General features: G+C 41.0%; 1 protein-coding gene across 1 annotated transcript in view; it reads right to left on the bottom strand.

Annotated features, from left to right (window-relative positions):
* LOC126278706 (odorant receptor Or2-like) overlaps positions 1 to 16,964 on the bottom strand; it is a 66,061-nt gene that overhangs the window by 36,800 nt on the left and 12,297 nt on the right. The window contains exons 3-4 of the mRNA XM_049978979.1: positions 10,500 to 10,599; positions 4,305 to 4,409 (exon numbers count right to left, since the gene is read on the bottom strand). Of these exons, the coding sequence (XP_049834936.1) occupies positions 4,305 to 4,409; positions 10,500 to 10,599 (205 nt within the window). The remainder of the gene's footprint in view (positions 1 to 4,304; positions 4,410 to 10,499; positions 10,600 to 16,964) is intronic.

Below are 16,964 nucleotides of genomic sequence, written 5' to 3'. Positions count from 1 at the left end.
ACCCAAAACAAGTTAATGTCACTTGAATGCTTTTGATCAACATTGGTAAAGTACTGGGCTCTGACTGGCTATATTGTGAAGTCATTACCCCTACATCTAGGCAACGTCCAGATATAGGCGAAAATGCCCTTCCTGGGTCTTGAAGCTGGGGTTTCTAGAGCCGAATGCAGTGCTGAGATATGTGCATATATGCCTGACTCATTCCTGCTTTGTTCATGAACTGAATGAAAGGTTCGCAGTTGTGATACGAAAAACAACGTAGAACCTCCTCCAGTCCGATTTACATCCTCCACAGGTGACCACGTTATTGTACCATAGTGCATTCGACGTCTAGTACTATTTTGGAAAAAGGAAAACCGTGTTTCGTCGTACCAGAACACACGCCTCCAGCCGGTGCCGTCGATTTTCGGTACAAATTCGCCCACTGAAGATGTGCAGCTGTGAGCAATGTCGTCTGGCGAAATACCTGAGTCCAAGTGACTTTCAGTGCAATATTTATTCGGAAATTCTGAGATGAACTGCATTCACGAATAGCAGCATTTCCTGTTTTATTTGAGACTGATTGCCGTTGACCACGCGTGTCGCTTGTCTCTGTCGATATGAATTGTGAGGTGTATAGACTAGTGGTCTTACGTTGTATCACACAACTGCAAATGTTACATCACACCTTGTAGGCCCGTAGGACAGTCCGCGCTGATACACTAACATATCGGGCAATTGCAATCACAGTGTGGCCATGACTACACCCAAACACGAAAGCTCCCTCCTGTCACATTGTCACGCCCACACCTCGACCTGTCCACTGGCTCCTTACAACCATCTGGCACTTAGACGTACCTTCATTTCCATGATACATGTCTACGGAGGAACGTCATATGGCCGCCTGATACTACGCCTTCACCACCTACAGTAGGGTCGGCCACAGCGTGCAGGACATCACGCATGCTTGATGTGCTGCGTGCGTGTGGTCTGGAACTTGTTACTACTTGGCAGACCTCTCCTTCGTTGGGTCTGTCTCGTCTGTGATCGGTGCGTCTCGAAATTACCTGATACAGAGCGACTGTTGAATTGGCTGTGCGATGCGACACTGTTTTTTCCAGCATTTGGTGTGGTATTTTTCGCTTTGCATGACATTCTTCAGTTCGGCAGAATCGTAGTGTCAGTGCTGTTTATTCCTTTGCTAGTGATATAACGGAAGTTCAAAGGCCCAGTGGCTGTTGCTCAAAGTGAGCCAGTCTAGCGATGAATCATCACTAGCCTTTAAAAATGAACGAAAGGTACAATACGTATCGGAGGGAAAGACGAGAATTCTCAGTATGTATATTTCAGAAGCATACTGGTCGGGGACCAGACACAGCTGGAATGGCATTACAACACCATGCACAAAGAATTTAAAAGATTTAGTTGACGATGAAAGAGGTATTTGTGCTTGATTCGTCGTTTTCTACGTTTAGAAGCACATTCTGTTAAATGGAGCATTTGATGAAGTTGGCAGTACAAATAGTTATTTTTATGAAGTCACATGCGTTATTAAACACTGAGTTTCAACAGTTCTTGATGAAACTGAACAAAGAGTATGGTGAATTTATATTTTATTGCGAAGTTCATTGGTTAAGTCGAGAGGCATGTCTGGAACTATTTTTAGATTTAACACCCACTATTGTTGAATTTCTGCATATAGTAACTATTATTGGAGTCACAAACGATGTCGGTCGAGTTAAGGCTAGTTCTGCATCCTGTGACAGCCAAAGAGTGTTCAATAGTGTTCTGAAGGCTCTGCCTAATTCAAACACTAAAGATGATCGTAGCATGTTATTCAGTGAATTTTAATTCCATTGGATGCGAGGTGTCATGGCTAATAGTGGCGAAAATTCTGAACTAGCAAGTGACAGACATAATCTGCAGGATACAATCATACATCGAGCGCAAAGCAAGTTTATACGCGTACCGTAACTGTCGCTTGCAACCGTTTGTTTGTCACCTTCGTAAACCGCCTTCGTACGTGAGCGGAAGATGTCGAATGGGCTGCAGACCTTGCACTTCTCTGCGCACTTGAAGTTCATGAGCAGAACTTTACGAAGTGAGAGGGCACTTAATTCTGATTTGAGAGGAAATTTGATGCATCTAAAAGGAAAATTGCGCTATGGAAGCGACAGTTTCTGCAAAAGAACGGTATCCATTTCCCTAATTCTCTGGATTTGAAGCAAATGCGAATTTTGAAGAATTAAGTGCAGCATTGAAAGAATTACAAGAATAATTTCACAAAACTTTTGAAGACATGGCAAATCTCCTATCTTTCTGTGGGTTACTTTATCGACAGTTTACCGTTTCGGTTGAATGTGCGCCTGTACTCCTGCAGATAAAACTCATCGGTCTGCAGTGTAACATCTGTTTTAAAGAATTTTCGCTATATAACTACCCAAGAGTAGAAAGACTCTTCACTTCTCTACAATGAGACTCCAAACCCGATATTAATGTTTCAATCAAGATATGTGTGTGAAAGACCTTTTTTCCATTATGGAACAATACAATCCACGATTACGTGGCGACACAAGTGATTAAAATCTGAGAAATATTTGTGTCTGCCTGTGCGCCTTTGCGTTTTTCGTACATATATTTTATTGTGTCTTCAGGTAGCCAAAAATAATTAGATAATATCTAATTGTTTTTCGCGTTCAGTGTTTTTCAGAAATATGAAACCACACAATTTGGTCATTGTTCCTAAAGTGACTGTATTTTCATCTGATGCGACGCATACGCAGTTTCACCTTGACCCCACTGAGACGGACTGCCGTGGCAGTGGCGTAAGCGTGCACTAAGATTATAGAGATCGTACACTCCTGGAATTTGAAATAAGAACACCGTGAATTCATTGTCCCAGGAAGGGGAAACTTTATTGACACATTCCTGGGGTCAGATACATCACATGATCACACTGACAGAACCACAGGCACATAGACACAGGCAACAGAGCATGCACAATGTCGGCACTAGTACAGTGTATATCCACCTTTCGCAGCAATGTAGGCTGCTATTCTCCCATGTAGACGATCGTAGAGATGCTGGATGTAGTCCTGTGGAACGGCTTGCCATGCCATTTCCACCTGGCGCCTCAGTTGGACCAGCGTTCGTGCTGGACGTGCAGACCGCGTGATACGACGCTTCACCCAGTCCCAAACATGCTCAATGGGGGACAGATCCGGAGATCTTGCTGGCCAGGGTAGTTGACTTACACCTTCTAGAGCACGTTGGATGGCACGGGATACATGCGGACGTGCATTGTCCTGTTGGAACAGCAAGTTCCCCTGCCGGTCTAGGAATGGTAGAACGATGGGTTCGATGACGGTTTGGATGTACCGTGCACTATTCAGTGTCCCCTCGACGATCACCAGAGGTGTACGGCCAGTGTAGGAGATCGCTCCCCACACCATGATGCCGGGTGTTGGCCCTGTGTGCCTCGGTCGTATGCAGTCCTGATTGTGGTGCTCACCTGCACGGCGCCAAACACGCATACGACCATCATTGGCACCAAGGCAGAAGCGACTCTCATCGCTGAAGACGACACGTCTCCATTCGTCCCTCCATTCACGCCTGTCGCGACACCACTGGAGGCGGGCTGCACGATGTTGGGGCGTGAGCGGAAGACGGCCTAACGGTGTGCGAGACCGTAGCCCAGCTTCATGGAGACGGTTGCGAATGGTCCTCGCCGATACCCCAGGAGCAACAGTGTCCCTAATTTGCTGGGAAGTGGCGGTGCGGTCCCCTACGGCACTGCGTAGGATCCTACGGTCTTGGCGTGCATCCGTGCGTCGCTGCGGTCCGGTCCCATGTCGACGGGCACGTGCACCTTCCGCCGACCACTGGCGACAACATCGATGTACTGTGGAGACCTCACGCCCCACGTGTTGAGCAATTCGGCGGTACGTCCACCCGGCCTCCCGCATGCCCACTATACGCCCTCGCTCAAAGTCCGTCAACTGCACATATGGTTCACGTCCACGTTGTCGCGGCATGCTACCAGTGTTAAAAGACTGCGATGGAGCTCCGTATGCCACGGCAAACTGGCTGACACTGACGGCGGCGGTGCACAAATGCTGCGCAGCTAGCGCCATTCGACGGCCAACACCGCGGTTCCTGGTGTGTCCGCTGTGTCGTGCGTGTGATCATTGCTTGTACAGCCCTCTCGCAGTGTACGGAGCAAGTATGGTGGGTCTGACACACCGGTATCAATGTGTTCTTTTTTCCATTTCCAGGAGTGTATAATATTTGGTTGGTAAACTGCTGGTAGTCATAATGCTACTCACCTCTGACATGAGTTTGTCTCCGAACCAGCAGTAGACAGACAGCTCGGTGAACATGGCGCACAAATAGGCGCCAAATTTTCCCGTCTCACGCGCGCTCTGCGCACTCTACAACAGTCAAAAACGCTGAGCATCAAGAGTGAACATTCTGAAGTCGTCAGACAAGATGCAATTTAATAATGCAAGAAACTACTGATTGAGAGTAGTGAAACGTTTAGCAGCTGTAGAAACAGATTGGTATGTCTTCGCGACTTTGACCCCCTAGCTGGAAGTGACATAAAATTTTATGTTCTTGAGGAACCATTTGCGGGGACATTATAAGGAGAGAAATCCAAACCAAAGTCATGTTTCAGGTATTCATTGCTCTATTGTTTTGTTTCTAATATCCTTATTTTGGCTACGGTGCCATTTTGTAGCTGCCTGTGAATAATGTATGCTCCGTCGACAAAAGAAAACAGACATCATTATGTTAACTAAATTAAACCACAAACTCATCACAAACGATGCTATAACCTTAAAGGCAGATAAAGTCACTAGTCTGATCATGATGATTGCATAACCAAACTAAAAAGCTTGTTTAAATAATAACAATATCAAAACAATTAACGCAGACCAAGGCTACCAACTCAGACAAAAAATTCATTAAACCTTGTTACAAAATTCTTACATATTACAGAAGAAGAAAAAGCATAGTAACGACCCAAAATCACGTGGCCAAAATAACATTCAAGAAGGATTTAATCCTATATGTTCAGTAACCAAGTGCACAGATATCCCCTCTTACGTCATTTGTAAGGAACTAAACAATCTTTTTATGTAATATTACACAAGTAACAAAAAATTCAGAATGAAAAGTTGTCAAACGCTGCCAAACAATGTAAAAGATATAAAAATTCCAGCAAAGTTGAAATTCTATCATTTGAGAGCACCAGCCTCAACACCAATATACCAGACCAGGAAACTACAAGAACTATAGAGGAAAAGCGACTGGTTCACAGAAAATCGTCTATAACCTCTGTATATGACATTAGAGAACTGCTAAAAGTAATATTGACATACAATTTTTATGACTTCAATAACGAAATCTATACACAATACGATGGAAAGGCCATGAGCTGCAGTATTGTTTACAATGTAGCAGACATCTTTTTAAACACGTTAGAAGAAAGTTTTTTCTGACCGACGAACCGGCTATTCAAAAAAATCGTAAATACTTCAGATTTGTTGACGACATTTTGCTCTTGATACAAGCAATCAACCTAGACAATCAACAAATATAGGACATAAATCATTAAACGAACTACGTCCAAAAATGTAGTTCACAATGGTATCAGAGACTAATAAAATAATAATTCACAATCGATACAAAAAAGTTACATGTTTGCACCTGTTACTGTCCTTCAAAACAGGCGCCAGCGTTGTGTAAAACCCGTTGTCAGCGATGTGGAAGGCGTAGTATACCGTTAGGAGAGTCTGTTCTGTTGATGGTGTCAATGGAGCGGTCTACTGCCTGTCGAATCTCTGAAACAGTTCTGAAGATAAACTCACGAAGTGGTTCCTTCATCTTCGGAATCAAATCACTGTCACAAGGACATGAGTGTGGGGAGTATGGTGGATGGTACAGTACTTCGCAGTCCCATCTACCGAACAGAGCAGCCACAGCTTGCGCTGTATGCGCCCGCGCATTGTCGTGCAAAATGATGGGTGGGTTGCGCAGGAAGTGTCGCCGCTTCTTTCGCAAAGCAGGTCGCAGGTGATGTTCCAAAAACGAACAGCAATAATGTTCATTGACGGTCTGCCGTGGAGGGGCGTAATCCATAAGAATAACATCAACACAGTCGTACACGAGAATCACCATAACTTTAGACCGCTACATTAGCACCATCAACAGTACATACCCTCATAACGGTATATACTACGCCTTCCACTTCGCTGGCAACGGGTTCTACACAACGCAGGTGACTACTTTGAAGGTCAATAACAGACGCAAACATGTAACTCTTTTGTAACGGTTGTGAATAAATAGTTGCCACTGTTTAAGTTCAAACCCTCGTATTAATAATATTTATAGAAAGCCACGCTGACAGACATCATCATAAACGCAAAATCGTTTCACCCTGTAGCACATAAACATGCATATCTTCATACAATGATCAACAGACTAACCAAACTACAACACGAACAAGCTGCAGTACAAAAGAATTAGAAATTATATATTATATAGAGCAGCAAATTAATTATAAGAAAAATATAATACGCAAATCTGTAAAAGACACTCCAAACCAGCACACAGTGACATCTATAAACACATAAAACAACTAAAAGAATCACCAGTGCCATAGAAAATTTGTTACCTACCAAATTATATGTACTAGTGAAAAAATACAGGAGTAAGATTAGACCACCGAACCAAACATAGATTAAATTTTAATTACGGCAGTTACGGCGTAGTGTACTTATGTAGGGAGCGAACACTGAAGACTGGGAATTATGTAATGTTACGAAATGATTGCTTTACGAATACAATTAATTTACTGAGCGCACAAGGGTACACACGAGAACCTGTCACCCGCAGAGCAGGAACAGTATTAATTATATACGCCATTGTCAACATTACCACACTACGTTGCCGATAACGTAAGTAAACATAACCTAAAACATAGATTCATTCTGGGAAAAACAAATTACCATACCTCACACATGATCACGTACAAAATCAAAGGTCAGTATTGCGATGAATTACACATAGGGCAAACAGGAAGAGGTTCAAGAACTAGGAATCGAGAACATACAAGAAAAAGCGACACAAATCCATCCACTTTCTTCAGTCACATGAAAAGAGAAAATGGCAAAGTAGATCAGATTGTTGTTGTTGTGGTCTTCAGTCCTGAGACTGGTTTGATGCAGCTCTCAATGCTACCCTATCCTGTGCAAGCTTTTTCATCTCCCAGTACTTCCTGCAACCTACATCCTTCTGAATCTGTTTAGTGTATTCATCTCTTGTTCTCCCTCTACGATTTTTGCCCTCCATTTGCCCTCAAATGCTAAATTTGTGATCCCTTGATACCTCAGAACACGTCCTACTAACCGGTCCCTTCTTTTGTCAAGTTGTACCACAAACTCCTCTTCTCCCCAATTCTACTCAATTCTTCATCATTAGTTATGTCATCTACCCATCTAATCTTCAGCATTCTTCTGTAGCACCACATTACGAAAGCTTCTATTCTCTTCTTGTCTAAACTATTTATGGTCCATGTTTCACTTCTATACATTGCTACACTCCATACAAACACTTTCACAAACGACTTCCTGACACTTAATTCTATACCGTATCTTAACAACTCTTCTTCTGAAACGCTTTCCTTGCCATTGCCAGTCTACATTTTATATCCTCTCCACTTCGACCATCATCAGTTATTTTGCTCCCCAAATAGCAAACCTCCTTTACTACTTTAAGTGTCTCAGTTCCTAATCTAATTCCCTCAGCATCACCCTACTTAATTCGACTACATTCCATTATCCTCGTTTTGCTTTTGTTGGTGTTCATCTTGCATCCTCCTTTCAAGACACTATCGATTCAGTTCAACTGCTCTTCCAAGTCTTTTGCTGTCTCTGACAGAATTACAATGTCATCGGCTAACCTCAAAGTTTTTATTTCTGCTCCATGGATTTTAATACCTACTCCGAATTTTTCTTTTGTTTCCTTTACTGCTTGCTCAATATGCAGATTGAATAACATCGGGGAGAGGCTACAACCCTGTCTCACTCCCTTCCCAACCACTGCTTCCCTTTCATGCCCCTCGACTCTTATAACTGCCATCTAGTTTCTGTACAAATTGTAAATAGCCTTTCACTCCCTGTATTTTACCCCTGCCACCTTCAGAATTTGAAAGAGAATATTCCAGTCGACATTGTCAAAAGCTTTCTCTAAGTCTACAAATGCTAGAAACGTAGGTTTGCCTTTCCTTAATCTTTCTTCTAAGATGATTCGTAAGGTCAGTATTGCCTCACGTCTTCCAACATTTCTACGGAATCCAAACTGATCTTCTCTGAGGTTGGCTTCTACCAGTTTTTCCATTCGTCTGTAAAGAACTCCTGATGGTATTTTGCAGCTGTGACGTATTAAACTGATAGTTCGGTAATTTTCACATCTCTCAACACCTGCTTTATTCGGGATTGGAATTATTATATTCTTCTTGAAGTCTCAGGGTATTTCACCTGTCTCAAACATCTTGCTTACCAGATGGTAGAGTTTTGTCAGGACTGGCTCTCCCAAGGTCGTCAGTAGTTCTAATGGAAAGCTGTCTACTTCCGGGGTCTTGTTTTGACTCAGGTCTTTCAGTGCTCTGCCAAACTCTTCACGCAGTATCGTATCTCCCATTTCATCTTCATCTACATCCTTTTCCATTTCCATAATATTGTCCTCAAGTAAATCGCCCTCGTATAGACCCTCTATATACTCCTTCCACCTTTCTGCTTTCCCTTCTTTGCTTAGAACTGGGTTTCCATATGAGATCTTGATATTCATATATCAGATAGAACGGGCGAAAAAAATGTTGTGCATAACACTGAAATGACTAACCATGAATTTCTAGGAAGAAACAGAAATTCATATGCACGCTATAACTATATAAAGATCATATTTGACGAACAAACTGATCTCAAACAGAAATTCTATACTGAAAATTGTATTGACAGCTTAAGTGTAGATAATGGATAAACGTACACAGCCAAAACATAAATAAAATAAATACCAAAGATCAAATCACTAATGCACGGAAACTGATAGATTAATTAATTAAAACATAATTGTACTCATAGTCTAATACAACAGTCATGACACTTCGCTTCGTTTTTGCTACCCTTGCGATAGCAACGCGCCAAGCGGTCAGCAAGCGACACTTCTGAATATCATATCGGATCTGTATATATAGTAACGCTTTTATTGAGTTGTGACATAGTTTTTACAATGTGGACCGAATGTAGTGCCATACAAATTGATAATAACTAAAACCTGACACCACATTTGTCGTTCGTAAGTTTCCTAAGGATCCAGGGAGATAAGATACGATACATTACGCGACAGTTTATTTACCACTGTATGACAACATACAGATATTGACTGAAGGATATCATTTTCGTTTAACAACAAAAAGTATTAAAAATCATAAGACCTCACCTTCTCCAGAAAGATGTCGTATGTCTATCCAACAAAGCAAAGTTTTCTTCAATAAACTTCCAGTTGAATCAGTGAATGTGAACCGCAGGAAACTTGAATGAAATGTAATACCTACATTATCTAACGTTGCACACAAGCCACCACACCTGTAACTGAAGGGAAAACTGCAAAGAAGTGTCAATAAAGCACCAAAAGGAATAAAATTTGTTTCCCAATGTTCAAGAAACCGATTTCATAATTTTTGCTACATCTGAGCGACAAACAGCAAGAATCAAGCAGGTATACAGATGGCTTTCCATGTATCTACGAATTTCTAAAGAAACTCTGAGTAATTTTTTGTGAACTTAGCGGCATTATATAGCTGCTGAGATAATTAGTGCCGCTAATATAGAGTTGGTTTAGATGAAGAAAACATTAAATTTCAGAGTAATTCCTTGTGTCGCCTAGTTCATTTGATAAAAACAATTAGATTCATTTATTTATATTACGGTTATTAAGTCTGTAAGGAACTTAATAAACTTTTATTTCATTAAAAGGGACGGATTGCAGCGTGATGCTATCATCCCCTGACTGATCGTTTGGACCTCAACTGACGCGTCAAAGCTAACTGAGGTAAATCCTAGCGTTCATTTATAGTCTCAGCCTAAGACACATTTAGTAAAACAAAGTGTTGACTGGCAGTATTTTAAAAGGCAAATTAAGATTAATGATGATGTATAGTCCTTTCTCTCCTGAGGATAAGGTTCTTCTATAAATAAGAGTATGTTAAGGCTGAGTGAATACACAAGATGAAATCCTAGTCAGTTTTGTCCTGACCTTATGAGATACTCTGTGGCAACGCATTATGCTTGTTGTGGAACTGCACTTTTAACAGACTTCACCTTGTTAATGGATGTGAAACAAGGCGCGAGTAATTCTGGAATATCAAAAATTTCTGTGTAGTCACTGAATGAAATGTGGAACTACAGCCCTGTGCGCTTAGCTGCAGTTATACATGGCACTAAGCGAACAATACTTACCAGACCGACCTGGAACAGCAGAATACAGATGGCAACACCAAGTGCGAGGCTCTGTCCCAGTAACATGCCTCCAAGACACTTCTGCAGGAACTCAGTGTTTCTGTCAACATGAAACGCAAAGAAAGCACATCCGTACTTGTAAATCAGGTAAACAGAGAACGAGCTGCGCCTTGAAATATTCCTCTACATAACTAATAATTAATACTTTTATAAGAAAATGTGACACTGAAAATGTGGAAGTCCCGTATTAGAAACAGATGAAGCCTCCTCTGCACACAGGAGACGATTAGTACTGAGAGTGAGAAGACGTATTGCCAGCTGGTCTTCATCTCGGGGACCTGTGACCGACGTATGTTTAACGATTTTTCTATTTCTCCAGTTGGAACGATTGATTCTGTCAAAGATTTATTGTTGACTGTAGACTGGAGTCGAGGTCGTGGCCAGAACTTATATATACGAGGAGCGGTGAGAATATGGGCCAAAGCGTGTATCGAAACCAATTCACACGGGCCAATATGTGCATAGACTATCAAGTCATCACACAAGCCTGAAAGAAAGAATGGCTAGTACGCCTGTAACGTGCACAAGGCGAATATGTGAGATGCACATCATTGAACATGCAACACCTGTGATTGGTACTCCACCAGTTGGATAGGAAGTGTCGTGGTACCTGACACCCAGTGCCATATTAGGAGAAGATATGTCGGGTTAAGAGTTTCTACAATACATACCCAGAAAAATGAATAAGATCAGTGTCTTTTTACACAAATATGCGCTGACAATTTACAGACTGACAAAGAAGATCACAGAGTGCCTCAGATCGGAAAAGAGCAAAAGGAAGCCACTCACAATATTAGGAATTTACCGCATATAGTCTACATGTGGAAATTTCCACTGTACAGGTTACTTAGCCAGCTTAATAAGTATTTCAAGTTTTTATTTTATTTCTGTTCTGTCACTTTAATATTGTCTTGCACTGATCAAGTACAGTTCGGTGCAACCTACATGCCAAGTAAAATCATTGCTTGAACAAAGGTTGTTTACTACTTTGGAACGCTCTAACAAACAAATAAATTATCTGTTATGGGTAGACAACAAAAAGTATGGGAGATACGTCGCGTGTTAGCTGCTGGTCGTGGCCTCGAGCATCACACAGGCAGTATTCTATCTCTGTCACCGCCGGTTGGTTGGTTAGTTTGGGGAGGGGACCAAACAGCGAGGTCATCGACCCATTGGATGAGGGAAGGATGAGAATGGAAATCGGCTGTGTCCTTTCACAGGAACCAGACTGGCATTCGACTGAAACATTTTACGGAAAACACGGAAAACCTAAATCAGAATGTCCGGGCGTGGGTTTCACCCATCGTCCTCCCGTATGCGAGTCCAGTGTGCTGACACTTGCGCCACCTCGCTCGCTGTCTTTCCAGCACTCCTAATTTCTTGGACATTGTCCTAACACCGAAATTAAAATCTGCTCTTGATCACCATGACTGGATGATAGCCTTATAGCCTGACCTGGGCACGACCATATGTATCCCCTCTAAAAATTAATATGAGTTAACTTTTAAAAAGCTCTGTCTGTGAGAAAACTCCTTCCAGATTCCTACATATTAGCTTATCCTTTCAGGCACCATTTTGAGCCTGTAAGAACTGGTGTGGAAAAGTTGAATGTCCCAACTTTCTGTTCGAGAAGGACGCTGTGATTACACTCCAACTGACACCGAGAGATTTTCACATGCAGTACTCAGACAGCCCGCTATCATCGTTATTGTTGACCACTGCATCAGTGCGTTCCACGTCGCCAAACGCGCACAAAGCCAGCAACTGCGTTTTGCAAGAAGGCAGTTCCAATTTTCAGCAGCAATGACGTCACTGTGTCGCCACGAGAGTCGCTGATGCCTCGACACATCCGTCTTACCTCCTCTTTGAGACGACTTTAGTGGGTGTTACTAAAGCACTACAACTTTCCACTAGCACTGCTGTAGAGTGATGGTGGCGGGGGGGGGGGGGGGGGGGGTCAATGATGCAACAGCAATTCAAGAAGACAGCGGACAGCGGTATCTTTATGTCGACATATTTGGGCGTGCAAAGCCCAAGTCTGAAGTGTTTTTGTTTCATTTTTGCTGTGCATAGCTTGTCACTACGTTTAGAGGATATAAGGGTTGATAACTGCTCCAGAATGTAAGGTGCTGCAAGGAAGAGCAGTAGTGATCCATTTAAGGCTTTGCATGATCACATAGTAGCCCTGGTTCTTAAGCATCTGGAAGAACACAACAGCTGGAAGCAAACGTGAACTGCCATCTGATCGAAAACTAAAGCATTCTGGCAACTCGTGATGATTTCAGCAGTCTAAGGCGCTGCAGTCATGTACTGTGCGGCTGGTCCCGGTGGATGTTCGAGTCCTCCCTCGGGCATGGGTGTGTGTGTTTGTCCTTAGGATCATTTAGGTTAATAGTGTGTAAGCTTAGGGACTGATGACCTTAGCAGTTAAGTCCCATAAGATTTCACACACATTTGAATATTTTTTTGATGATTTCATTCTGAAGCGATTGCCCCATTCAGGGAGAATGTAAAACAGAGGGCACAGAGAAATCCCAGGTTATCAAGATAATGGAAGGTACTGATTGGGAAATGAGAGGAAAGCCATTATAGCAGCCAATTCGAGATCCCATTAAAATATCTTAATCCCATTACATATCAGGGATTAATTGACTTTGCCATTGTAATTGGAAAAGTCAATATAAAGGTGAAAACAGTAAAAATTTTAAAAGAGAAATGTGCTCAAGTAAGCGTATTACTTTCAGCAGTTACACCTAAGCAGTCATTAAAGCCATCATGCTGTCGTATCAGTGAACTGGATGTAGAAACTAGTAGTCCAACGGAGACATGCCATGTTCTGTTGGGGAACAGTGAAGGAAAATATAAATAGGGTATGGAAGATTCTTACGAGAAAGTGTACAGAATTTGGATGTTATTCTTGGGAATGATTTTTTGCGCAACTTTCAGGTACTTATGGCCCTTTGTTCGAAAACTGCCGAAGTCAGTGATCCGTTGCACCGATTTGGGGAATTAAAGGTGTGAGTAACTCATCGGAAAAGGCTTATTTCCCAAGTTCATTTAAAACAATGAGTCTTAGTTTTAAAATTCTGCACGCCTGAAATACTCCTGGTGGAAAATGAGTTCTCTGGATAATAACTGAGACAAGAACGGTGTTTTTGATTCATCCACTAACAAGAAGCGAATTTCTACATCAACCCCAAGCACATGAAACAAGAGATATTTCCCAAGTCGAGAGTACTATCACAGAAATGTGTGTTCCCATTATGTTTACACACTTTTGTAACACACGACGTAATCAGTACACAAATGATAGTACAGGCCACAGGACAAGAAATAGAAGCAGTAGATGTTGAACAGTTTGAGATGAAAAGAATTGTGTCTAAAAACCTTCAAGGACCTACCATTGTATTAGAAAATATGGTAAGTGATCCATGAACAATCAGAAAATATTCCTGAACAGAGAAGTATATGCAATCATGTCACTGTCTAAACTCAACCGAGAGAGAACTTAACGCATTTCTCAGAACTGGACAGGAACATAAAGTAACTAGTACCAGAGAAATCAGTGTGGTTGTTTCAGAGAATATCCTATTTATCAATCACAGATTTAATGTGGACAATATTTATATTGTAACTGCACAGCCTATAACTCAGAAGCCTCACTGCATCCTCTATCATGTGCAGTCCATCGTGGAAGAAAGCATTCAACAGCAGTTTGATACAGCAGTAATTCAGCTTTCCTCTAGGCTTTGTCATAGTGCCTAAAAAGAGTATCAGTGGGGAATAACGTACTGTCCCAGTGTTGATGTGCAAGCAGTACAGAGACAGGAGACACCTGACACTTATCCACTTATGTCGACAAAACACTATGTCACATCGGAAATTACAAGTATTTTTTCACATTAGATGTGTGATCGTATTACCATCAGATACTCCTAGCACATCATAACAAATCCAAGACGGCATTTTTCATGCTTTCTGTGTCATATTAACTCCTCAGAATGCCATGGGATTTAAGAAATACATCTGCTTCCTTTCAGTGCTTCTTAGACTTGATACTAGTTGGGACGAAATTAACTATGTCACTGATATACCTTAATGATATTGTCGCAAAGAAGCTGAGGACGGATCTCAGCGGTTACAAACTGAAATTTGTGATCCTACTGAGATGTGACACTTGTTACTCAGTAGTCACGAATGAGAAAGTCACAAAATATGATATGGTCCCCTGTAATCTGGGGTATATTTCTTGACTGTTTCCTTTTTACTTGCAGGATATATCAATAGAATCCAGTCTCCCTGTTGGCAGAGCAGTAGAATAGTATCTACATTAGTTTATTTGCCCAGATACTGCCCTTGAATTACTGTGTTGTACTTTCCGTCTTGCAGTCTTAAACCTCAGTATTAATCCATTGACTTAAAAAGACTCAATATCTACTGATGATATATTTTAATTCCAATGGTGAGCTTATTTTTGGGTTGTACACAATTACGTAATGGAGAATGTCCAGTGGATTCATGGATTCGACTGTGGTATGCAGATAGAACATATTGCAAATAACATTCCCAGTCATCGTGTTTTCTATGGACATCTTATGTAGAAGCAAGAGATATGATTTTCAATCTGAGTCTTAGCAATGTAGATATTCTGCAGTGCTGGCACAATCCATTGAAGCACCCAGTATTCCTTAACCAAGGTATCTGAGTTAGATTGCTGTGTGCAGCTTGTTGTCTGTGGAGACAACAATGTGATGCTACTAGCGTTACAGTACTGTTAAGGATTGTCCTGTTACTGAGAAGCCAGTCACACTCACCAGCTGTCACTGCTCCATGTACCCCATCTCCGTCGAGTTGCTAACACTGCCCACGGTTTTTATCACCTCTCTTCACATGCAGCACAGTATTTCAACAGTATAATTCGATTTAAAGCCATATTTACTGTTAATCGACCGTAACTGTTTCAAAACCTCTATAAGATTCTCCAGGGACCTCTGTCAGTCGAAAATCTTATAGAATTAGTCAAATGATTTAACGAAGCAAACTCTTTCAATGTCCAAACCTCATCTCCAGGCTACAATGGCAAAAGAAACATATTTGGCTAAAGTACACACAACCTTATCATCTGCTGTGGTCATCCTGTGCACAAAGAGAAGGATAACGTAATATGAGATGACATTCACTTCGATTGTTGATATGCTGTCCGTACATACATTTTTAAAAAATTACTCACTTTTTTCGTATGGAACGGCTATTTTTTTGAGGCTTGTTCAGTTACTTTGCTGTTGTGATTTGCTGGATCTTGTTAACCATCGTTCATAAAAAGTACAGGTCAAGCACGACAGCAAAATCAATTATACTGCCCAGTTTCCATTTAGTTTTCGATGTCTTATCAGTCATCTAAACTGTCATTTGCACATCGTAGTGTCAAATCATTGATCTTCGATGACGAAATACGTAATAAGAGAGACTGTGGCAATATGATGCACAAAATAAGTTAAACATTATTTTAAAGATAACAAATCATTGCTACTGAAAGATAGATTGACATATATTCTTAATCGTTACATATTATCTACCGTAACAGTGTTGAACTGAAGTTAGCGAAGAAATTTGAATTCTGTGTACCTAAGTTTAGCATCACAAAGAGCTTAGTTTTGACTTTAAGTCTCAACATATTTCCAGTCGAATCTCAACATTTATATTCATTTATATTCAGAACTGTAACGCCACTATGCCAATAGCAATGAGGTTACCTTCATGTTTTCAAAGTGCTCTTGTTGATTGCTGAGTTCATTTAGCTGTTTTCTGTAATTCCACTTTAACTAACCCAACAAAAGATTTAAATCACTGATGTGAGATTTTGCCAATCATGTTTTTGTCTGTGAGAAAGTTACTAGCAAAACTGCTATTTATTAATCTAAATTCAATTTTTATATATTGATTATAATTTTAATGGAATTAGTACATGAGAGTTGTGCTACCTTATTCTAATCTCATTTTGAGTATTCGCTTGTGGTATAATGGGATTTAAGAACTGACCACAATAGGCGTTGGTTTTATATTTTCTGTTAATGCTATGGCATTAATTCTCATTTGTATTTTGTTGTAGGCTCTACAATGTTCCAGGGTTTTAATCGTATAGAGACGTGTTTGGTTATTTTAGTGCAGTTTTTATGAAAATTTCTGTATAATGTAAAAGTATTATAGATTAACATTGCTTAACTACTCTTCCAAATTCATTCCACTTCTATCAAAATTACAATTTTTGTATGTGTTCATGTTGAATGCATTACATTTACATTTTGATTCTGTTTTTTATGAACATCTAGACTGAGATTTTTTCCTGTTGTTCATTGACACAATTAAAACAAACTGTTCTTTGTAATGTTTACCTCCATGATCGAA

This window comes from Schistocerca gregaria, chromosome 6 (assembly GCF_023897955.1).
Source record: "Schistocerca gregaria isolate iqSchGreg1 chromosome 6, iqSchGreg1.2, whole genome shotgun sequence".
Lineage (NCBI taxonomy): Eukaryota > Metazoa > Arthropoda > Insecta > Orthoptera > Acrididae > Schistocerca > Schistocerca gregaria.
Note: the sequence above shows the minus strand (reverse complement) of the source record. Positions and strands in the feature narration are given on the sequence as shown.